The sequence below is a fragment of the Podarcis muralis genome, chromosome 4 (genome assembly GCF_964188315.1).
Source record: "Podarcis muralis chromosome 4, rPodMur119.hap1.1, whole genome shotgun sequence".
NCBI classification, from domain to species: domain Eukaryota; kingdom Metazoa; phylum Chordata; class Lepidosauria; order Squamata; family Lacertidae; genus Podarcis; species Podarcis muralis.
The window spans coordinates 74,977,836-75,001,314 of record NC_135658.1 but is presented as its reverse complement, the minus strand read 5'-3'; the positions used below and the strand labels follow the sequence as shown (position 1 = coordinate 75,001,314).

The window sequence follows — 23,479 nt, the reverse complement described above, 5'->3', positions numbered from 1 at the left end:
AAGAATGCAAGATAACTTGGGGGCGTTATGGAAAAAGAGTTAATCTATTTTCTCCATTATTTCATGAGCAGATTGCTGGTACTCGAAGCCAATCCCCAATGAGCATGTTCTCTCTAAACTGAGTTATATGTTTATATGAGATACTTTGTGTTGACTAGCAGCAAGGAGAGTCTCCTGGATACAAATTCCCTCTGCTAAAACCTACAGGATGTGGAAAGGTATGAAGCATATTTCTCATCTTCCTTCAGCCAACTGTTTTGCAGAACCCAAGAAGGAACTTTTATGATTTTAAAGTGCTTATTATTTACCAATAAGTGGGATCCACAACAAAATGTTGCAGGATGGAATTCTCCTCTACAGCTGTCCATCTAATTGGGCATGCCTTCTGCCGGAACTCTGCTGCCCCTTCCCCTCAGTTTTCTGTTTCCATCCACCTGCCAATATGCTGAGCATGATAGTATGTCCTCATTAGGCTCAAGGGAGGGGTTGCCACCCTTAAGCTTTTTCTTTTCTTAAAAGTTATTCTTTTCATGTGTACAGTATTTGCAAACCTGGTGGTTACCTAAAGTGTGCTAATACCTCCCTCTTGTTTGTGAGTGGTGCTGTTTTGGCTGCATCAAGAGAGCGGCACTTGGATAAATGAGTCTGCTGTTAAGAGAGTCACCTGAACGAAATGTTACAGTGCTGTAACACTGAAAAAACAAAAGTTATAATAATAAAGAAGACTCCCTATTTCATTCACGTGTATTTTTTTAAAAAAGTGCACCCAAGTTTGCAGTCCTGTTTAGGGAAGCTTTTAACGTTTAAGGTAAAGGTACCCCTGCCGGTACTGGCCAGTCTTGACAGACTCGGGGGTTGTGCGCCCATCTCACTCAAGAGGCCGGGGGCCAGCGCTGTCCGAAGACACTTCCGGGTCACGTGGCCAGCGTGACAAAGCTGCATCTGGCGAGCCAGCACAGCACACGGAACGCCATTTACCTTCCCGCTGGTAAGCGGTCCCTATTTATCTACTTGCACCCAGGGGTGCTTTCAAACTGCTAGGTTGGCAGGCGCTGGGACCGAGCAGCGGGAGCGCACCCCGCCGCGGGGATTCGAACCGCCGACCTTTCGATCGGCAAGCCCTAGGCGCTGAGGCTTTTACCCACAGCGCCACCCGCGTCCCACAATTTTAACGTTTAATAGGTTATTATATTTTAGTGTTTTGTTGGAAGCTGCCCAGAGTGGCTGGGGAAACCCAGCCAGATGGGTGGGGTATAAATAATAAATTATTATTATTATTATTATTATTATTATTATTATTATTATTATTATTATTATGCATAGGTGCTGCCATTTTGGTTACATTATGACAGGGACACAGGCAGCCCTAAAGTTCAGAGACAACACATAAACTGATGGTGGCATCCTTGGAAACCACCCTAAATCTTGAGCTGTTTCTGCGTGTCCTTAATTTCCCTGCAATATTAATAATAATAAAAGAAATACTAAGGGCTAAAGAAAAAATAATACAGTAGCAGACAGGGAACTAGGGCTCGTGCGACATCCCTGCAAGCCCTAGTGGCAGTGCCCAAGAACCTGTCCCCCCACCCCTCCTACGCCCCCGCGATAGAACTGCAGGCGCAGCACGCCCTTCCTTCCAACAAGGCGGCCCTCGCCCCCCCCCCCCCCCGGCGCCCGCGCGAACGCCGCGCGGCGTTTGGGGCGCGAGCAGCGGTTGACGCGGCCGGACGGAGTGCGCCGCGCGCGGGGGCGCCAGATGAAGGGGGCGGGGTCAACAAGAGGAGCGCGCCCCTTGCCCGGTTTTGTCTAACAGGTAGCGAGAGAGCCGGAGGGGAGGGGGGAGCGTCGCGGCGCCGTTGCTAAGGAGACGCCTCGAGGGGCCAGGGAGGGACGTCCATTGTGCCAAGCGGGTGGGGGAGTTAACAAGCGCTCAGGGCGTCCTGACCTGAGGAGAATAATCAGAGGGGGTCTTGAGAGAGACGCGGACATTAACTTCCTCCCACTCCCCCCCCCCACAATTATTATTGATTTTTTGCTGTGGGGGCGGGCATGACAGCTGCCTGGCTGTCACCCCCCCTTCCTCACTAGGTGAACCCGCCCGTCACGCGCCCCACGCCGCGCGGCCGTTGAGGTGAAGCAGGAGGCGGGGGATTGTTGCCTCCGAGGCGTCGTCGCTTACGCTGGCCGCTCATTGGTCCGCCGGGATTGAGAGGGAAAAGGAGGCGAAGGAGCGGGCGAGGCTGAGGAAGCTGAGTGGAGGAGCGACCGAGTGAGAGAGAGAGAGTGGGGGGAAAGGCAGGAATATTAGCTTAGTTTAGCTGCCGTCATGAGCTCTAGGAAATACCCCGGGCCCGGGCGCAGGAGGAGAAGAGAAATTCTTTCCAAGGTACAGAGAGCCCTTAACATGGGCGTAGCCGGGGGGGGGGGGAGAGAAAGGCAGCTGCTTGCCCCCCCCCACCCCCCAATTTTATTTTTTTAAAGTAGAAACTGTAGAAAGATTTTGATAGATTTTTCTCAGCGCTTTGGGGCGTGGGGTCAAAAGAAAGTAATTTAAAAACCCAGCTCCGTCGGTTAGAGAGCATGGCGCTGGATCATGCCAAAGTTTCATGGGTTCGATCCCTGTATGGGACTGGGCACTCGCCTATTCCTGCATTGCGGGTGGGTGGACCCTCAGAGGGACCCTTCCAACTCTGCAACTCCCATGATCACACCATACATTTCATTCCGGAATCTGCTAGGCAGAACCAGACGGATGATGAGGGCAGGTGGGTTGTCCTGCCCCAACCCAAACATAAATCCTGGCTACGCCCATGGCCACCAAGGAAATAAGGCTAGGAAGACACCCCACTTGCTTGCCAGGCAGACTGCAGAGATATGAGGATATATGTAGGTGCGCATACTGAGCGGTTGCACTTGCTTGAAGCAGGTGGTGGTGTCTTTTACTTGTAAGCATGGGTAGCTGCAATCCTGAACAACCCACACTGTGGAATAGATGGATTTTCAGCTGTCCACGGCACCCCACCAAAAAGGTTGCAGAGTAGAATGAAAGAAAATCCACAAGCCCAACATGTCCCTAGTAATATATATGGGAAATACACCAGCCATTTCCTCTCCTTCCCTTTGGGTTGTTTCTAAAGTTATATTTTTTATATATAAGATAAAAGTTTAAGAAGTTTCTGGCGTAGCAGCTACCCCTGAGAGTGCCTAGCTGTTAAGTCCTCAACCAAAACAAACTCTACTGTCATGGTGACCGATAGCCTTACATGGTGTCAAGTAGGCATGGATTGACCCCTCCGGGTGCCTTTTCCTTTTGCACAGAATTAATCCAGAGTCAGTTTCATTCAGAATAAGCACATAACTGTGGTCACAAGGGGGAGAATTCCAGTTTATTTTAGAAAGCAGATGCTTCCTTCTCTTAACACTAAATCACATAACCCAGTAAAATGTATAATCATATAATCATGGAAAGCATATCTAAGTGATAGATGTTTATCTGGTATTTTTAAAATATTCCTTTAAACACAAAATTTACTGAAATTCTAGCATTGCTTTTTCAAAGTCATTATCAGACTTTTTTGTTTTGCTAGAAAAATCAGTGTGAATAAGCTTTGAGTTCTGTGATTTTGTTTTAAAGGTGCGTGTTAATATAAAAAGGGGAGTGTATGAGATTGGGATTCAGCACTATTTGCTGAGGCTTTCCGGTGTGTGATTGCCTGCATTTGTGTGTCATAATATCCTCCATGTGACAGCCCTTTAGATTTGATAGTCATCTTCAAATATCTAAAGGGCTATCAGAGGATGGAGCAAGCTTGTTTTCTCCTGCTCTGGAGGCTAGGACCTGAACCAATGAATTCAAGTTACAAGAAAAGATTCCAACTAAACATCAGGAAGAACTTCCAGGCAGTAAAAGCTCTTCAACAGTAGAATGGACTCCCTTAGGAGGTTGTGAACTCTCCTTCACTGGAGGTTTTTAAGCAGAGGTTGAATGACTATCAGTCATGTATGATCTAGTTGAGATTCCAGCATTGCAGGGGGTTGGACTAGATTACTCCTGGGGACCCTTTCAACTCTACCTATGATTCTATAGAGGATTCTATATAAGTCTTCTCTCCTACTGAAAATGTTGGTGCTTGCTATTCTCGTGGTAGAAATAATTAAAAATAAAAGAACCTTGTGAACCCCCCCCCCCAATCAAGTAAATAAATAAAATTACTTACTGGTAACTAAAAATAAAATTATAGAAGGATTTTGACAGATTTTTCTGAGCACTTGTGGTCAAAAGAAAGTAATTTAAAACAACAGCTGTTGAGACGTTTTATTCCGAAGCTGTTAGACAGAGTCATATGGAGAATAATGACAGGTGGGTGTCCTGCCTCCATTAACATAAATCTGGGCTACACCCATGCTTGTGAACTGTTATAGAAGTAGGACTAAGCTCAACATTTAAGATGGCCCTAGTTATTAATTCCCAATGTACACATTGGGGAGATTAATTCAGTGGTACTTACTTCCCAGTAAACATAGGATTTGGTTGCCTAGGCATTACCCTGACAGGTAAGGGATGTGGGTGGTGCTGTGGTATAAACCACTGAGCCCTGGGGCTTGCTGATCAGAAGGTCGGCGGTTCGAATCCCCGCAGCGGGGTGAGCTCCCGTTGCTCCACTAGTGCAAGCAGAAGCAGTATAGTCATGCTGACCATGTGACCCGGAAAGCTGTCTGTGGACAAATGCCAGCTCCCTCGGCCTGAGAGTGAGATGAGCACCACAACCCCATTGTCGCCTTTGACTGGACTTAACCATCCAGGGGTCCTTTACAGTTACCTTTTACCTAACAAGTCTTTTTTAAAAATGTAATCTGCTATTAATAAATAATAAGTCACTTACCAGACAATTTACAATATTTTTACCCATGTTTATCCAAGTTTTTCAGAAAAAAAGCTATAGAATACTTTTTCTGTTGTATAGTGCAGTCATAAGCACATGTATTAGGGACCTATGCCCCATGAAGGAAGAGATCAGTAATCTCAGATCTTAATATGATATATTGTGGTAATTCATCTAATTAATGTTACTTATCCTTTATCATAAAAACATATCTTTATAGATTGAAGTACTTTGTGTATTATGAATAATGTCATCTTTAGGCACAGAGGAAATAAAAGCAGATATAATGGCAAAAATACTATGGACACTTACCTGGGAGTATCACAGATTCATAGGGCTGGAGGAGGTTTTATAGGCTATCTAGTCTATCCCCCTGCTTGATGCAGGAAATCCAGAGTTGCTTCATCCTGGAAATATGGTTGTCCAGCCTCTGCTTGAAGACCTCCAGCAAGAAACAGCCAACCACCCCTGTAGGTAATTGGTTGCATTGTTTAACTGCTATTACCATGTGGCGCTGTAGGTAAAACCTCAGCGCCTAGGACTTGCCGATCGCATGGTCGGCGGTTCGAATCCCCGCGGCGGGGTGCGCGCCCGTCGTTCGGTCCCAGCGCCTTCCAACCTAGCAGTTCGAAAGCACCCCTGGGTGCAAGTAGATAAATAGGGACCGCTTACCAGTGGGAAGGTAAACGGCGTTTCATGTGCTGCACTGGCTCGCCAGATGCAGCTTGTCACGCTGGCCACGTGACCTGGAAGTGTCTGCGGACAGCGCTGGCTCCCGGCCTATAGAGTGAGATGAGCGCACAACCCTAGAGTCTGTCAAGACTGGCCCATACGGGCAGGGGTACCTTTACCTTTACCATCACAAATTTTCTCATAGAAATCTTGTCTCAAGTCTCATATACGGTAAGCAACATGCATAAGCCTAATTAATGTATAAAGGGGTTAACACCATAGCACACACATCCGCAAACTCAGTCCTCCAGCTGTTTTGGGACTACAATTCCCATCATCCCTGACCACTGGTCCTGTTAGTTAGGGATGATGTATGGAAAATTCTGGCTGATGTATGGAAAAGCACATGAACCTAACCTTTGAAGAGTTTGTAAGTAAACCAGTTTTTAACATACCAAATGTGTGGTGTTTTCCTTTGCTGGGAGAAGAGGAAAGTATTGAAATGCACTTGGAAGGACATATTTTAAGGGTATGACAGCCTATAGTTCCATGCTTCACTTTGCTGCATATTTTGTGGCTTTAAATCTCCTTGCATTGTCTCACAAAGAGTAGTTGCTCCAGACTTGGATCTTGGCATCCAGGATTTGCACCAACAAATTTAACTTAAGCCTTTTAGATCTAGTCTTAATCTCTGGGACAAAAGAAAACAGGGTGCTCCAGACTTGGGTGATTTATTAGCACCCAATTATTGCTATACTGCTGTAGCTTGTAAATGGAATAGCAACTCTGTTTCCAGACTTCAGGAATCAAAATAACATTCTGTAGCCAGGTGGCCAGTCCCCTTTCCCCCAGTCCCAGATGTTAGAGGTGAGGATATTATATTGGACCATATGAGTGGAAAGGTTTAAATAATTCCTCTCCCTCGTTTTGCTCCTATTTATTATTGCCTTGCCCCAATTTGGGGTGAGGGGGGGGGGAAGGATAAGATATAGTAAATACAACACTATGTGGAAAGGAAGGGTTAAAGTAGACTCTCAGGGAGGACAGATGGACCATAGAGAAGGAAATGCCTAGAGCAATCTATCCAGGTTATAGCTGAGCCCGCAAACCATTGTACAACAGTCCATCTAAACCTGAGGAAATTATACAGCTGTTCCTTTGTGTTTTTTAAAAAAGTTGGACTTTCTGAGCTTTGAAGAAAATGAGAGCTGATCAGGGAGCAGAATGCTTTGTTCACAACATCATACAGATGCCCTGTAAAAAGTGAGTGAATGAAGTGTGGTTATTCCACAATAAATATCCAGAGTAGAAGCAGCCCTGGGCTTTTCCTTATTTTTTTCTATTGGTAACATAGTTTTTATTCATTTTCATCTTTAAACTTTAATATGGTTGCATTGAGATATATGTTTATTTACATTAGAGCATATTACATGCATCAATTACATAAAACACTCAGATAAAAGTTTCTGAATGTATTAACAAAGTTGTGTCGAAGTGTATATATCAAAATTATTACAAATATTACATATATGAACTGATGTAAAGTATAAGTAAAATGTATTTTGTATCAGTAACATTTAGAATTTGCAGGAATCTATCGGAAGGAGGGGAGGAAAATAAAATAAAATATGTGCTGATATGTCCCTATAGTGGGACTTCCTCTCCAACATATGGGAGAACCATTCGGTTTTATATAGGCTAGGCGTCAAAGTATTAAGTACCAGTTGTACACCATTTTAAGGGCTGTTTCTCTGGATGTTGCCAATATGCATTTTTATGGCACTTTTGTCCACAATCCGTCTTCTTCAATTTCTAAACCCAAATTTAGTTCCCACCACCTCAAATTTTGGGGACGCAGGTGGCGCTGCGGGTTAAAGCCTCAGCACCTAGGACTTGCCGATCGAAAGGTCGGCGGTTCGAATCCCTGCGGCGGGGTGCGCTCCTGTCGTTCGGTCCCAGCGCCTGCCAACCTAGCAGTTCGAAAGCACCTTCGGGTGCAAGTAGATAAATAGGGACCGCTTACTAGCGGGAAGGTAAACGGTGTTCCGTGTGCTGCGCTGGCCTGCCAGAGCAGCGATGTCACGCTGGCCACGTGACCCGGAAGTGTCTGCGGACAGCACTGGCTCCCGGCCTATAGAGTGAGATGAGCGCACAACCCTAGAGTCTGGCAAGACTGGCCCATACAGGCAGGGGTACCTTTACCTTTACCTTACCTCAAATTTTGCTGAGGAAAAAGTTGAACCTCTATAGATTTATACAAAGATATTAACCATTTTGTGAATATATTTTCTTTCACTGTTATTTTTCCATATTTCGTCACCTGTTTTGTGACTTCGTCTTTAACCTAGAAATTTGTTGATGAACCATAGATGAACACACTTTGACTGTGGTTTTCCAGCCAGCCCTGATCCCATCCAATATATTGCCATCTAAACCTGTTGAACATAGTGGACTTTACTTTCAGTTAAATATATACTGGTTTGGGCTTCAACTATATTTACAATATAATACCTTATGACAATAACAATCAAAACTTGCATTTTTTCAGCCTAATACAGAAATAGACTATCACAAAACAGGACTGTTCTTTAAACAGTTTTTGCTTCTTTCCCCCCAGAGGTTGACAACAAGAGAAGAGCTTGTGTTAGGTTGTCCATTTTCTGAAAGTGAGAGAGCTTCAAAATCAGAAGACAGCATTAGGAAAGACAAAATCATCCAACAACTGCAAACAGAGGTTCTGTCAAATTTTTCTGACGTTTTGGTTATATGTAACAACTAAACTAGACCATAAACATAACATTTTGCTGTGAAAAATGGATTTGTCCTCTCATTAGAAATGTTGAGACAAAATAATGGCATGGGATCAATGGTTACATTGTAATGACTATATAATAGTAGTTAATCAACCTGTTGTGGCATTTTATCATGACAATATCTGTGTGTACTAATGGGCCTTCCCAATGCAAAACCCTATAGGTTTAGCTCATTTGTTTACCGGAGGTATATGGAGAGTAATTACAGTACTTAGCTGCATCGGGACTACTTTGCTTTTATCAGTCTTGATTCAGACCTGACAAAACTAGGTTGATGGATTCTTTAGAAATGGATGAATATTGTGTTTGCCAGATTTGATATCATTTCATTGATCAGAAGAGCATACACTGATCACAAGACTGCTCATTAGCAGCAAAGGGCAAACACAATCCATATTCCTTTTATATAACATATGACAAATATTTATTGAATACATAAATTGTTCAGACTGTGGCTGGAATCCATCCAGCACTCATGGGAAAATGTGGCATGATCTCTTAGAGTTATCAAATGAAACTTTAACACATGGCATGATAAAAGTCTGTAATTTTATCAGGATAAGTTACTTGTAGTTTACTGTTGTAACAATTGTTTTCTCAAAATTTATCTTCTGTACTATGAAAATAAATAAAAACAGTATTTAAAAAAAGACTGCTCATTTGCTTAAAGGCTACAATATTAGCAGCGGCAGTAGGCAGAAGATTATTGAATTAAAGTGTATTTTATAGGGCTGGTTTGCATGACATGCTAAGCCAAACTTGATTTTAGTGAGACATGTGAGCATGCTGGTTTTGGGGCAGGAGCTTGCAGCTGCTTTGTTCCCCCCTGATCTTTTTTGCTGCCATGCTGCACTTAAGTAAGCCATAATTTGACTTACCATGTCCAAACCATGGCTTATAGTTAAGCTTTCTCTTCACTAGCCATGAACTGTAACCAAAGTTTATTCTTGTTTACAGTTTGTTGTTACCAAGGAGAGAGTTTAACCATGAGCCCTGGTTCAGACAAAAGCAAACCTTGGTTAAGCTTGATACAACAATGAAAAGATCAGGGAAGAGAAAAACAGCTGTGAGCTCCTCTCTAGGAGCTTGCATACTTGCACAGTCTCACGAGGATTAGTATGTCATGCAAGACAGTATTATAAGCTTGCTAGTATTACTGGACAGCTTTTATTCTAGTATGCACCCACCATGTGAAAGCCATAGATCCTGGATTTTATTTCAAGCTTCAGGCTCTATTGTATGTTTTACATGGAACTTTGTTATCATTCAAGATCCTTAGAAACAAAGTTGTTGCATAATTAGGCACGTTCCATGAGCTGCATTATATGTTCTAGCTTTCTAGAATTTAGACGCTGAATATGACATACATGCATCATAGGCAGATTTTAAAAGCTTCATTGTCATTCAGGTTCCAGGTGAAAAACAACAATTTCCATACAGCTGGAGGCCCTACTGGGCATGATGATGGCAGGTTGCAACATGAGTTCCCCTTGCCCCCATGAGCTTGCATGTAGTCTTGGAGCCCTTCTGGAAGATGAGGCAAAGTGATTTGGTGGGAAGAACATGGGAGCTGGGTTTGACTTTCACTTCTGGACTAATTATTTAAATAACACATAATTCCTCTGCTTTATATAAAATCAGTGGTGTGACCCAGCTTTTATAGGCTGGTCACTTTGGCCTTAAAAGTTCTCATTATCTAACCATTATCAGATTTTCTGAACAAGTCAGCATATCACTTTTGAAGCACACCTAAGGTGTTGGTTCTTGTATGGTTTTTCTGTCTCTCTTAGTCTACCTTACCACTGGGCTGCTTCACACATGACAGTTTTCTTTTACTGATGTAAAAAAATGCTTCTTTATATACTGCTCCTATTGAAATTTGGTTCATTGAGGCACCATCCAAAGGATTTTGACAGCTGATGGGTTTATAAGGAGTCACAGAGTTAGAGATAATCTAAGATGTTTGGGGCCTGAGCTCTCCAGGACGAAAGCTGGAGTTCCAGTTAGTATGTGTGAAATGTATTCCTTTAGTCATGCGTAAGCTCAGCCAGCTATTTCCATGTAGGAGCAAGCAGTTGCAATGTACCTTAACCATGGTCAGCTGCTCAGGAGCCTTTTAGACTTAGAATGTGATAGGAACTAATGTTTTGCTGCCAAGACTTAAGATGTAGGAGAAGTGAAACAATTTTGTTCTTTTTGACTTACAAGGTTGAAGAACTGCGAACAAAAAATATTGAGTTGGAGAAGTATGTTACAAAAATACTTGATAGTAAGAAAGAAGTAACAACTCAAGTGGGTGACTTGACAAGTAAGAATGAATATCTCTGTAAAGAACTCGCTCATGTAGACAAGTTAGCAGAACAGCTGGAAAAAGAAAAAGAATTTGTATTGGATAGTGCAGACCAGGAAATTGCAGAAGCCAAGGTACTTGAATTAATAATAAAATTTTTATACATGCAATGCTTTTATAGTTTGTTCTTTTTTAGAATTAGTTTCACAATTACAGGAAAAATTTCCATTTCTGGATGCTCATGTAGTTTTAAGAGTTTGCATATATGAAATACTGGAATTGTAACCAATTGGAAGAGCTGTAGCTCAGTGAATGAGCATCTGGTTTGGATGCAGAAATTCCCAGATTCAGTCCCCAGCATCAAGTAGAACTGGCAAAGACTTCTGTCTGAAATCATGTAGAGCTGCTATCAGTCAGTGTAACAATACTGAATTGGATGGATCCAAGGTCTATCTCACAATAAGACAGTTTCCTATGTTCCTCTTGGTGTTCCAATAATTTTACAACTCGCGCGCGCGCACACACACACAAACACAATGTTGACCAAGTAATGAGATACAGGTGTAGGTCAAAAATATTGTGGACATTTAGCCTTGTAATGGTGTAGAGCAGAGGAGGGTAAACTTGGAGGCACCACTGTTGAAACTGTGATATCCATCAGCTGGAGTCTGATATAAAGGGCATAGACTTAAAGAATTCTGAGCACATTAATTTGTTTTGAGTAATACTTTTATAGTATCAGAACTCAAATCACAGTCCTTCAACATAAAAATCCACTCCTGGTTATCCTAAGCTTTCTTCATTCCAACTGGATAATTTAAGGAGGGATTCATTGTGTTGCTGCTATTGTTAAACAATCAGGAGTCAAAAATCCTTACCAATCTATAGCGTGTTCGAAAAGTAACTTACACCTATTGGATAATGTAATGCAGTAGGTGTCTGGTTACTTTTTGAACATCCTGTGTTCAAATCACCCAGATTTATCAGTAGATCCTGATCTACCTTGTGCCCAACTCTGAGCTGCCCTCCCTGCCCCAAAGAGAGGTGCCTCCTCACACTGCCCCAAAGGAGCCTGGGAAGAGGATGCCCCCAGCCTTAGTGGCCCAATGGAGACTGGCCAAAGGTGAGCATGAGGCCAGCACCTTACCTTGGGAGGCAGCAGCAGCAGCAGGTGCTGCCGGGCCTGCATGGTGGAAAGGCTCCCCTTCAGCACTGGGCACTGAGCTCCCAGGCATGCCTTGCACACAGCAAGCACAAGAAAGGCCAGCACAGCGCCTGCCTGCCTGCCTGCCTGGCCTCCCTCACCCACTTACATCCTTACTCTGACAACCAGCACTCCCTGGCCAGCTCCAGAGGCACAAATTGCCTGCAGAGCTTGTAGCCAGGGCTGCTAGAACAAACAGCTAACTAAGCCTTTGGGAGGCAGAAACACAAGAGGGCATCAGAGGAGGGAGGGAAGGAAAGAGAGACAGAGGCCAGTGTTGCCTGCAGCACCCCTAAGCGCCACAGCACACTGGTTGAAAACCACTCTGCTAACTGACTGGCACCTCAGCTCTACTGGGTTTGTCATTTTCAGCTCATCTTAAATGAGTTATCCAAATGCATGATTAGTCAGTGAAAAATATTTGCCAAATGCTCTATTTTCAGTTGTCTAACTAATCATATTTTTCTTTCTTTTCATTTTAGTCTCAGATTAAATGCCAACAAAATACTATACGGAAATTGGAACATAAAATCAGCGCCCTTAGCTCTGTAAGTTACATATCTTTATTTTTGCTGATAAAACCTCATATCATTTTGTCAGGGAACTGCCATCAGTGCCGGAGGGAGAGAGCGAGCTCCAGAGGGATCCCAGAGAGCGTCCTGGGATTGGGAGAGGCAGCCCATCTTCTGGGGAAGGGAATCAGCTCAGCTCTAGTGGAGAAGGGGGGCAGATGGGGGAATCTAAGAGGGAGTCACATGACTCCTTGCCGGGGACCAGCGGGGGGAGGAAGGGTCCTCCGCTGCCTACGCCCTCCTTGCGCAGAAGGCAGGGAGAGTAGGAGGAGACTGGGTGTGAAAGAACTTCTATGTTGGAAGAAGTTTAAGAAAAACGCCCACTGACGGATTCTGCCAGCGATTGAGACAGCCACGGGTGAGTGGCTGTCCGGACAGGAAAGGTTCACTCAGGCAACTCAGCCAGGTGTTGGCTTACGCACGAGCAACCCCTAGAACCATTACACATATGTACATTGCAAAAAACATTTGCACAGATTAGTACAACTGATGTGTCTTTTATAAGATATTTAAATGCATAATTGTAGTGTTTAGAATACATAATATTCAAAATGCCCCTTATTCTGCATTTTATGTCTTTTCAGTGAGATTTCTCTTTCTTCAGTATTAACAGTGGTTTGATCTTCCTGCATGGCTGTAACACAGAAAGCAATGGGCACAATTCTTTCATATTCAGCTTGCATCTCTGTGTACCTGGGAAGACATTGGGGATGCAAGCTGAACATGGTCATTACTGCACCCTTTCCTAACAACCCTTAGGTGTGCAGAGTCGGTGGGCTGGCTTAATTATTACCTAAAGACGTACTCTCTTCAAGTACAGAAATTCAAGGCGTAATCTGTTTATAAGGAAACCTTTTTCCTAGAGTCTCTTTCCTTAGAAATCTCATCTACCTGTCAGAATGGTTTGGGTGTGCCGTTTCACACTTACCTTCTTTTCACTTACAGAGTGTACTATGTTCACCTGCACCCAAGCCAGGAAGCTCTGTGTTGTTGTTTTTCTGTCTAGCAGAAAGATTGGCAAAAGATCCCTATTTTTCATCCATACCCTGCTTTATAAAGGACAAAGAAGGAAAGAGGAGGCAGGTGGCGAAACCAGTCTTCTTCTCTCACTTAAGTTGTCAGCTATGACATTTGTTCAGTGGTGCACGTAGGCATTCATAGCCACATGCATGCTACGTTCCCCCACTCTTCCCAGCCTCTATTGTAAGATCTGCTTCATACAACCAACTCTGTTAGTCTAGACAGAAACAGCTTTAATGATTTTATAATATGGTAAATTCAGAAAATCTGAAACATAAAAAATATTTTTTTCTGTAGAAATGTGTAAATATGTGTCTTAGTTGGAAAAGTATGTTTATAGTAATAATTGTTTTCGCTTTGGCACTTAAAAGCCTTCCTCAAACATTGAAATATCACAGGAGAGGCGTCCCTCGAGGCTTGACAATACTATCAAGTCAGCAGAAGAAGACAGATATCAGTTGAAGAAAATGCTTCGAAATACGTCAAGTCCTAGGCGCAGCTCCTCTCATTCTGTTTCAAAGGAGCTTTCCCCCATCCGGGTATATTTTTAAACTTTCATAAAGTATAGATTTGTGCATTTTTTCAGCTGATTTTGATTAATATGCTAGCAAGGGACTGAAGTAAATTAATCAGGCTACCTAAATCCTGTTGAAGTCAGTAAGACTCTCAAAAAGCATTTCAGAATAGTTAATTGTGCACAGATTAATATGAACTGAACAGACAGAATGATATCCAATGGTTAGTCATACTCAAAGTAGATTAATTGAATTCAGTAGACTAAAATCTCTGATTAAGACTTAGTTGGATATCGCCCACTATCTCCTGAATAATTTAAAACTGAATAATCCAATCAAATTCTAAAGTTTGTGACTTATGGATGTTATTGATTGATTGATAAACCAAAAGCAGTAGAAAAGGAAATCAACTTCTCTTCATTAACTGTTTAGGGATGTAAATCTGATCCAGAATTTCAGCAAATGTTGAGAGACCGTGATGAATATAAGACAATGCTGGAAAGATATGAACGTCACATGGCAGAAGTTCAAGGCAACATCAAGGTTCTCACAGCAGAAAGAGACAAAGTTATTCAACTTTATGATCAGGTAATCTTTACAGGCATATGGAATATTCTGGTAGGAACAATTTCTGACAAAATATAAAATCTTAAAGTGTTTGGGTGCTGTTTATCTTAAGATTGTCTTAGGAGGCCTTGTTGAAGGTTTGTCGTCCTCAGGATTTATGATGTAAAGGTAAGGGGACCCCTGACCATTAGGTCCAGTCGTGGCTGACTCTGGGGTTGCGGCACTCATCTCGCTTTATTGGTTGACTAAGCTGCTTCTGACAAACCAGAGCAGCGCACGGAAATGCCGTTTACCTTCCCGCCAGAACGGTACCTGTTTATCTACTTGCACTTTGACGTGCTTTCGAACTGCTAGGTTGGCAGGAGCAGGGACCGAGCAACGGGAGCTTACCCTGTTGCGGGGATTCGAACCGCCAACCTTCTGATCGGCAAGTCCTAGGCTCAGTGGTTTAACCCATAGTGCCACCTGCATCCCGATTTATAATGTGCAAGTACTTAAAATGTGGGCTCCTACTTTTCGCACCTAGACTCTGGAATTTCTCTTTCTGGAGGGATATAGGGCTGCCTCATTGTAGACTTAAACAGTTTGTTAAAATATTTTCGTTTTTCTAGGCTTCCTGCACTTAGGTTTCAATTTATTTTCTGTTTTGTTTGTATAAGGTAAAGGTAAAGGTACCCCTGCCCGTACGGGCCAGTCTTGACAGACTCTAGGGTTGTGCGCCCATCTCACTCAAGAGGCCGGGGGCCAGCGCTGTCCGGAGACACTTCCGGGTCACGTGGCCAGCGTGACATCGCTGCTCTGGCGAGCCAGAGCCACACACGGAAACGCCGTTTACCTTCCCGCTAGTAAGCGGTCCCTATTTATCTACTTGCACCCGGGGGTGCTTTCGAACTGCTAGGTTGGCAGGCGCTGGGACCGAACAACAGGAGCGCACCCCGCCGCAGGGATTCGAACCGCCGACCTTTCGATCGGCAAGCCCTAGGCGCTGAGGCTTTTACCCACAGCGCCACCCACGTCCCTTTGTTTGTATAGCCTGCATTAAAAAAATACTGATTTTATATGCAGAGAGATATATTATTTGGATTTATAAAATATTTTCCTCTTTTCTTTTTTATACTTTTATAATTTATTATTGTATTCTGCTTGTACATTTACATTGGGGAGAAAAGTTTTGAAATTTTGAAGATAATGAATGAATGAATGAATGAATAGATGTTATCTCTTCTTTTGGGACCCATCATGGAAAGTAATGTGAGCAGCAGCTAGTGGGAAGGGGTGGTGCCACAGACCTGACGTAGTAGCACTGCTGCTGCCATGTAGCAGGATGAGGTGGAGTAGGGTGGTAGTGAGGACAGGGTGGTTCAAATATAGTGGCAGGTATGTTAAATTGGCTCTGCTGGTGTGCCTAAACCACCATAACTGAATTGCTACTTTGCCTTACCTCTTCACCATCCTGATACACAGCAGTAATCCTGCTGCTAGGACAGGTCCACAGTGACACTCTTTCCTGCTGGCTGCTCCTATACAAACTATTAAGAACACAGAAAGAACTTTGATGAATTAGATCAAGGATTGATTTATTCCAGGATCACGTTTCCACAGTGCCAGCTTGATGCCTCTGGATAGCTCCCAACCTAAGCAGGTTTTAATAACAACATGCCATCTCTGTTGCTTGGGCTATTTGTGGATGTGACATTATGGGTTGTATTCACTTTGTATATATCTGCTGAAGTAAGTTGGTTCCAGTTTTGTCTTTGGTAGGCTAGTTACAATTTAAGCTGTCTTGAATTGGACAAATCTGCATCTGAGTTTTAATTTTGAATAATAGGCCCAGGAAGAAATAAGTCAACTGCGAAAAGAAGCTATGAAAGTCCCAAAAGCATCCAAAACTGCGATGACTGCACAGGCTGTTTTGAGGCGTGTGGAAACAGAAAGGGATGCAGCTATTTCTGATTTCCGAAGGATGTCCACTGAACGAGATAGCTTGAGAGAGAGGTTAAAGGTTTGACTTTTTATCCAAATTCATTTGTGCAACATCTGTTCAACATAAGACAATTGCCAAAACTGTTGTGTGGTATCTAATCTAATAGATTAAATTTTATTATACTAAGTGTATTTGATTTATGTTTTTGTTTGATACAGATTGCTCAAGAGACTGCATTTAATGAAAAAGCTCACCTGGAACAGAGAGTTGAGGAACTGGAGTTAAATGTTCAGAGTGTAAGGGAAAATGTTTCCTTATTTTAAAGATATGGTAGATATAACGTTAAACAAGTGGTTAGAAGCTTGTAAGGACAGAGACATTGAAAAGATACATTGAATGATTTTTTGTATAAATATACAATTCTTACTACATTATTCAAGAAACATGCAATTATTTGTATGCATTAATTCTTATGTTTTTATTTAGTAATCTATACAGAGCTTTATTTGTTTGCTTATTTATTTATTTATTTATATCTCGCCTTTCTCCCAGTACAGGAGTCAGATCCAAGGTGGCTCACAACAAGCATTAAATACACATACAGCTAAAAAGCACACCAAACAGTTATAAGTATAAATAAATAAGGCCATATTAAAAACAACACTGAATTAAAACAACTTAACCATTTAAAAACCCAACAACAAGAGGAGGAGAAAATATGCAATTCATACCATTAAATGACCCTGCCACAATAGTGGCCAGTCTAAACAAAAAAAGCCTGCCTGCCTGCCAGCGAAAGGAGAGAGAGGGCCAACCTAACCTCCCATGGACTAGAGTTCCACAATATGAGAGCAGCCACCAAAAAGGCCCTCTCCCATGTCCCCACCAAATGTGCCTGTGAGGGTGGCAAACGGAGAGAAAGGTGTCCCCTGAAGATTTCTAAACCTGGTCAGGCTTATCTAGGGAGATAGCCTGGACCCAAGGTGTATAGGGCTTTATAGCTCATGACCAACATTTCAGTTGTGCCCAGAAACAGGCCAGTAGCCAGTGGGCTTATTGTAACAAAGAGTTTCAATTCTCACTGTAACCTGTAACCTTTATTAAAGGGAAATATATTCTTAAGGAATTAGTCCTAGAAACTGTAGTATATAAGATACAATCTTACTGGAAAAGAAAATAGGAGACTGATTTGCTCTCCATTCAGGGTTATCTCCAGGGTTTTGTGTGCTTTGGCAACAGAGCATCAATACTCCCAATTTGTCCATTAAAGAACTGCCTATTTTTCAGCTAATCAGGTCCTTGCTCTGCTATGCATCGTGTTACATTTGGCTGTCTTGGTTAAGATAATGCAATCAGCTGAGGTGGACAAGGTGCTGGTGGCAATGCATCTGACCACATGTGCCCTTGACCCCTGTCCCTCCTGGCTTATTAAATCTAGCAGAGGGAGACTGACTGGTTGGGTCCCTAGTGTGGTTAATGCTTCGCTGCATTGGAGAGGGGCTCTGCTGCATCATCCAAGTCTTTTGTCTGGCTTGGCAGTCTATATCAGATCCCCACAGTAAAGTCACTGTTGTTTCTTTCTCTTACAATCTTTACCCATATACTCTCAGTCTGCTTTCCATGCTCCAAGTCATGGATTTCTTCACAGGTATACACATCCTTTACATATAATGCTACTCTTCCTCCCTTCCTGCTTGGTCTATTCCTTTAAAACAGGTTATACCCCCTCAGTTTCTACATTCCAGTCATGGGTCTCATCCCACCAGGTTTCAATAATGCCTACCAGGTCATACTTGCATTCCTGAATTAAAAGCTCCAATTCATCTTGCTTGTCTCCCATACTCTGTGCATTTGTGTGGAGACAAATCTTTGGAGGCTTTTAAGCAGAGGTTGGATGGTCATCGGTCATGGATGCTTTAGCTGAGATCCCTCATTGCAGGGGGTTGGACTCGATGACCCTTGGGTTCCTTCCAACTCTACGATTCTATAATTCTATAAAAAGTCTGAAAAGGCAACACAAATAATTTCTAAGTAAAAGTGTATGTTAATTGGAGCAGTTGGATGTTATATAAAGTAATAATTCCTTGTCACTTTAATGTCTCAGCTTGACAATGAGCGATTAGATCAAACATCAAAGATGGCTTTAATGAAGGAGACAATCGAGTCTCTAGAAATGGAGATGAAAATATTGGCAAAAAGAGCAGTAGATTTTGAAAGTGAGCTAAGCAGGCAAAAAGCAACTAATGCTTCACTGAGGTAACTGAAATATGTGTTGAATCAAATATTTTATGTTTCTAAGTTTGTGTCTGTTGACTGGCTATAATTTTAACTTTTTGAGATACGAAGTAGGCTTATTAATGGGATATAAATAATAATGTAGTTTAAAAGGATGGTGATATACTGTATGTTCTACTTTGGCAATAGCTGCTCTTTAGTTAAGTTGTCTTATTTCATACACTAATTCTAAATTACCTGATACCTGATTTGCACTGACTTCTGTTTGAAGAGTTCAGTAGCTTATGCTTAGCTTTTATTAACTGTTAATTACGTGTTCACAAAATTCCCTTGCTCCATGGTCACTAGCTATTAATTAGTTGCCATTTATAATGAGATCCCTTTTAGTGTTAGTGCAAAGTTTGTGTGAAAAGATCAATGTAAATTGCCCTTTGTTAATTTTTAGCATTATGAATGAAAAAATGGAGCATAACATTGCAGAGGCCCAACGGCAACTCTCAAAGAAAAAATATGAATTACAGCTCATTCAAGATAAAATTACGTGTCTAGATGAAAAAAATGGTAAGTTTCAAATGCTAACCTTTGAGTAATTTTTAAAATATATTTTATACAGAATTATTTATTGGACCATTGCAATGTGATTTTATGTGGGGCTACCCTTGAGGCTGGTGCCGAATTATGCAGCCTGGTTATCAGGTGCTGGCTATTGACAAAATATAACACCTATATTGTGAGAGTTGCATTTGGCTATCAGTATGCTACCAAACTATCTTCAAGGTCTTACTATTAAGTATATTAAGCCTAAACACCAGCAGCTTAAAATCTTACCTTACGCCTTATACCCCTGCCTGACTTTTGCAACCTGCCTCTGAGAAATGTCTGATGGTGCCTGAAACTCTACCTAGTAAAATCAAGTTGTTTGTAATCAGCTGCAAGTGCCAAATTAAGACCTGCTTATTTCAGCAAGCCTTTTTATGCAAACAATTTCCTGTTTTTATAACCTTGTTGAATGACTCATATTTGTAATCCTGCATTTCTGTTTCTTGAATGTATTCTGCTTGATTTCATTTATGTCATTTTAGTTTTAATTGTGATTCTGCAGACCACATTTTTATGAGTTTTGGGCATAGAAATGAATTATTAATAACAACGACTGGGGCCAGAGACTGGCAAGTATACAAGTGTTACCCACTAATCCATATGGATGATCTTTTACATCTATTTTGTGCCAAGTTTCTGCCTAAGTTCTGTGATTTATTTAGTCAGGAATACTTGTTTCTATGACTTTAGTACCAGTGAATATGTACTTTTTTATATAGGAGGTAGCTGATCATAAATAATATTTAAATTTTAAATCCATGATTTAAATTTTCTGCTTTGCTCACCAAGGTCATGATTGAAATCTCCTTGATCCAAGCACTTTATATTACTATAAAAACAGTAACAAAAAGTGCATCCCACAAGCCTTAGGCACAGAGAGGTGTACTTTTCATAGAGCAGGGGTAGCCAATGAGGTGTCCTCCATATGATTTTGGACTACAATTTCCATAAGCCATGGTCATCATGGCAGTGGTCAGGAATGATGGAAATTGTAGTCTTACAAAAACTGGAACATACCTCATTGGCTACCCACAGCCTGTGTCATTACAAGAATGTGACGCAAAGTATAGAGCCCCAAAATGCTGCTACAGAAAAGTTCCATTTTCTTGGCTACTTGGGCCAAGTTTGACAATTAAGGACACATCCATGTGATGGTGTTTGTGCTGTATTTATATAAAGTTATTTAGAAGCATTTGAAAATTCTTGGAAAACATGGCAATAATAGTGCTACAGATGTATAGTGGATTTATATTCTGTGGCAAGTGGTCAGTAACTAGACCAGTTTCCCCCATTGTTCACTTCCTCCCCAGGCCTGGGCATGAGAGGTGAGGGAGGTTCAGTGCTATCATTGTAGATAGAATGAGCACGATGGATTTTTTAAAAATTGCACTATATGTGTTAAGTAACTTAGCAATGTCAGATTGTCTTGTGATTAACTCTTCTTTTTGTGAATGGTTACTGTTACTGAGGAAATTGTGACTGTCCATTGTATTTCATTTTCTTCTGACCTCATTGTTTCCAGTTTCTCCCTGCCTCCCCGCCCCCAATCATGTACATCCACCAACAATTCAGGATAAAATGAAGTGGACTGTACTCCACAAAATCTTATGCTGCAATAAATCGTTGGCCTTTAAGATGTCACAAGACTGTTCATTGTTTTTTTCTGCAAGACTATCTTAGCTAAGTTTGCAGTTTGGCCAGAATGTACGCTGAGGGGAACTTGTACATGGTTGCACATGCATAATAAATATTTGTATGCTCATCAGAGTTGTTGCTTGATCACAACCTATTTACCAAAGGTTATTTTAAATTGCTAAAATAATGAAATTCTATTATAATATTTCCAGAAAAGCTTTCAAAACAAAATCTTGTCCAACAAGAAGATATTTGTACACTCAATGACACAATAACTGAACTAGATACAGAAAAGGATTCTTTACATGAGCTTCTGGAAGAGAAAGCAGATAAAGTTGCCTCCCTTGAAGAAAGCTTGGCCCTTAAAGTAAGTTTTGATATATAACAGATATATAAATGTTTAGATATTTAAGATTCATCACATTTAGATTTTTTTTTGTGCTTATGCAAGAAGAAGACTTCATATTTGGCATGTAGCTTTTGAAAGTACACATTACAGGCATATTGGACAAAGTAAATGGTACAAGTATGAGTTGTGCTAGTGATGAGAAATTGACATTTCTGTGGATTATTTTTGAGTAATTCTGTTTTAATATGCAAATACGTGGATTAGTAGGGTTAAAACATTCTGCTTATTAAAATTGGTGCTTTTTAGATTTAGTTTAAACATACACCTTCCGATACTAATAATAATATGATTATGACTTTTAAGTACAGTTTTAAATATAGAATGAGGAACTTTACTACCATTTAGAAAACTTAAAATGCTATAAATTTTTTGCAAATAACTTTCTATCCCTGTACATGCTGTTTGTAGGTCTTGCAGCCACAGACTCTTTAACTACTATGTTGTATATGTTGAGATTCTAATAGCAACTTTAGGGGGCATTTTGATTGAGGAAACCATGTCACGTGAAAGGGTTAATCCCACCCCCTTCCAGCACCACAGTTCCGAGATTTCTGAGACTTTTGCTGCAAAGTTTGCCTGTGCCATGATATTAAATCTCTACCATATTTATTTTGCTGTTCTGGCAGCCTAACATTGCAATCAAATGCATGTCTACTTAGAACTAAGCCCCACTGAGCTCAATGAGGTTTATTCCCAACCAAGTATGTATAGTATTGTAGTAAAAATGTTAAAAACCTGTGGAGTGCAAGCTTACTCAGAAGTAAATCCTGCTCTGTTCATTGGAGTTTACTCTCATATAAGGATGATTAGAATTGCAACCTTAATCTTATAAAATATTACTGAACAAAAGAAACCAACATGAAAAAACAAACTATTTCCTGTTTTGTTCATATCTTTTTTACTGAGGAAAAATACATTTTTATTTATTTTCAAGGAAAAGACCATTTCAGATTTGAAGTGCCTACTTTCTGATATGGAGAAATCAACAAAGTAAGACGTAAACTCTGGATTTTGTTCTTTCTTTTAAAGTTAATTTTACTTAACTTGAACTATTCTGTTAGAATTAACATATATAAATTAATCTATTCTGTATTTATAACTTGTAATATTAGACTTAAGGGACGTGGGTGGCGCTGTGGGTTAAACCACAGAGCCTAGGACTTGCTGATCATAAGGTTGGCGGTTCAAATCCCCGCGACGGGGTGAGCTCCCGTTGCTCAGTCCCTGCTCCTGCCAACCTAGCAGTTCGAAAGCACGTCATAGTGCAAGTAGATAAATAGGTACTGCTCCGGCGGGAAGGTAAATGGCATTTCCGTGTGCTGCTCTGGTTCTCCAGAAGCTCCTTAGTCATGCTGGCCACATGACCCGGAAGCTGTACGCTGGCTCCCTCGGCCAATAAAGCGAGATGAGCGCCGCAACCCCAGAGTCGGTCACAACTGGACCTAATGGTCAGGGGTCCTTTTACCTTTACCTTAATATTAGACTTATTCAATATTTTAAAAATGTTTTAATAAATAAATATAATTATTGGTATACTTCTATCTAAAAATATTTGATGAAGGGATATTTTCATGCCCTTGTTTTGCAATAACATTTTTATGTAAAATGTATTTTGCATTTTATAATTTACTGCCCAGGCATTCTACTGAAGCACTCTGCAGGTGTGAACAGGATATTACCAAACTACATCAACTTTTGGATGAATCTAATAATGAACTTGCTCAGACTAGTGAAGAGAAAGAAGGATTAATTCGGGAGAATGATAATCTACAAAAACAGCTTTATGGCTTTAAGGAGGAGAATCAGGTATATGTTGGCAGATTTGAATACAACTCATATTTACCTTTCCACTATTAACCAGGAACTGTTTTGTAACTAACTGGGGAGGACAGGAGTGCCTGTCATGCTCTGGTCCATGGGGTCACAAAGCAACTAAACAACTAAACAACAACAGGAAGGATATTGTTCCAATCTCTGAGCAGTGCAAGATTACAGGGTGTTCCAGGGTTTGTGTTTCCTTTCGGAAAATTAGGCACAGGTGTCTTTATGATACATGGTTTGTTTACAGATATATACAACCTGAGCCTAAGATGGAGGGGTTCCCAGCATCACTCTGGGTCTTGCTTCCTCCATAGGCACA

The 23,479-nt window shown here is 41.4% G+C and overlaps 1 protein-coding gene across 10 annotated transcripts in view; it reads left to right on the top strand.

The window, feature by feature from the left end:
• Window positions 1-1,680: 1,680 nt before the first annotated feature.
• The window catches only part of TSGA10 (testis specific 10), a 41,243-nt gene continuing 19,444 nt past the window's right edge, over window positions 1,681-23,479 (top strand). The window contains exons 1-13 of one of the 10 annotated variants that reach the window (XR_003706514.2): window positions 1,897-2,386; window positions 8,173-8,289; window positions 10,577-10,792; window positions 12,345-12,410; window positions 13,826-13,993; window positions 14,402-14,557; window positions 16,365-16,538; window positions 16,679-16,756; window positions 18,565-18,716; window positions 19,141-19,256; window positions 21,143-21,297; window positions 22,274-22,329; window positions 22,977-23,145. Coding sequence is in view for 9 of the 10 variants with exons in the window: in XM_028727870.2 (XP_028583703.2) it covers window positions 2,327-2,386; window positions 8,173-8,289; window positions 10,577-10,792; window positions 12,345-12,410; window positions 13,826-13,993; window positions 14,402-14,557; window positions 16,365-16,538; window positions 16,679-16,756; window positions 18,565-18,716; window positions 19,141-19,256; window positions 21,143-21,297; window positions 22,274-22,329; window positions 22,977-23,145 (1,683 nt within the window). In the remaining variant the exon portion in view is untranslated. Of the gene's footprint in view, window positions 1,814-1,896; window positions 2,387-8,172; window positions 8,290-10,574; window positions 10,793-12,344; window positions 12,411-13,825; window positions 13,994-14,401; window positions 14,558-16,364; window positions 16,539-16,678; window positions 16,757-18,564; window positions 18,717-19,140; window positions 19,257-21,142; window positions 21,298-22,273; window positions 22,330-22,976; window positions 23,146-23,479 lie in introns of those variants that run through there. The other 9 variants (XM_028727871.2, XM_028727870.2, XM_028727872.2 and 6 more) reach the window with 9 other exon arrangements.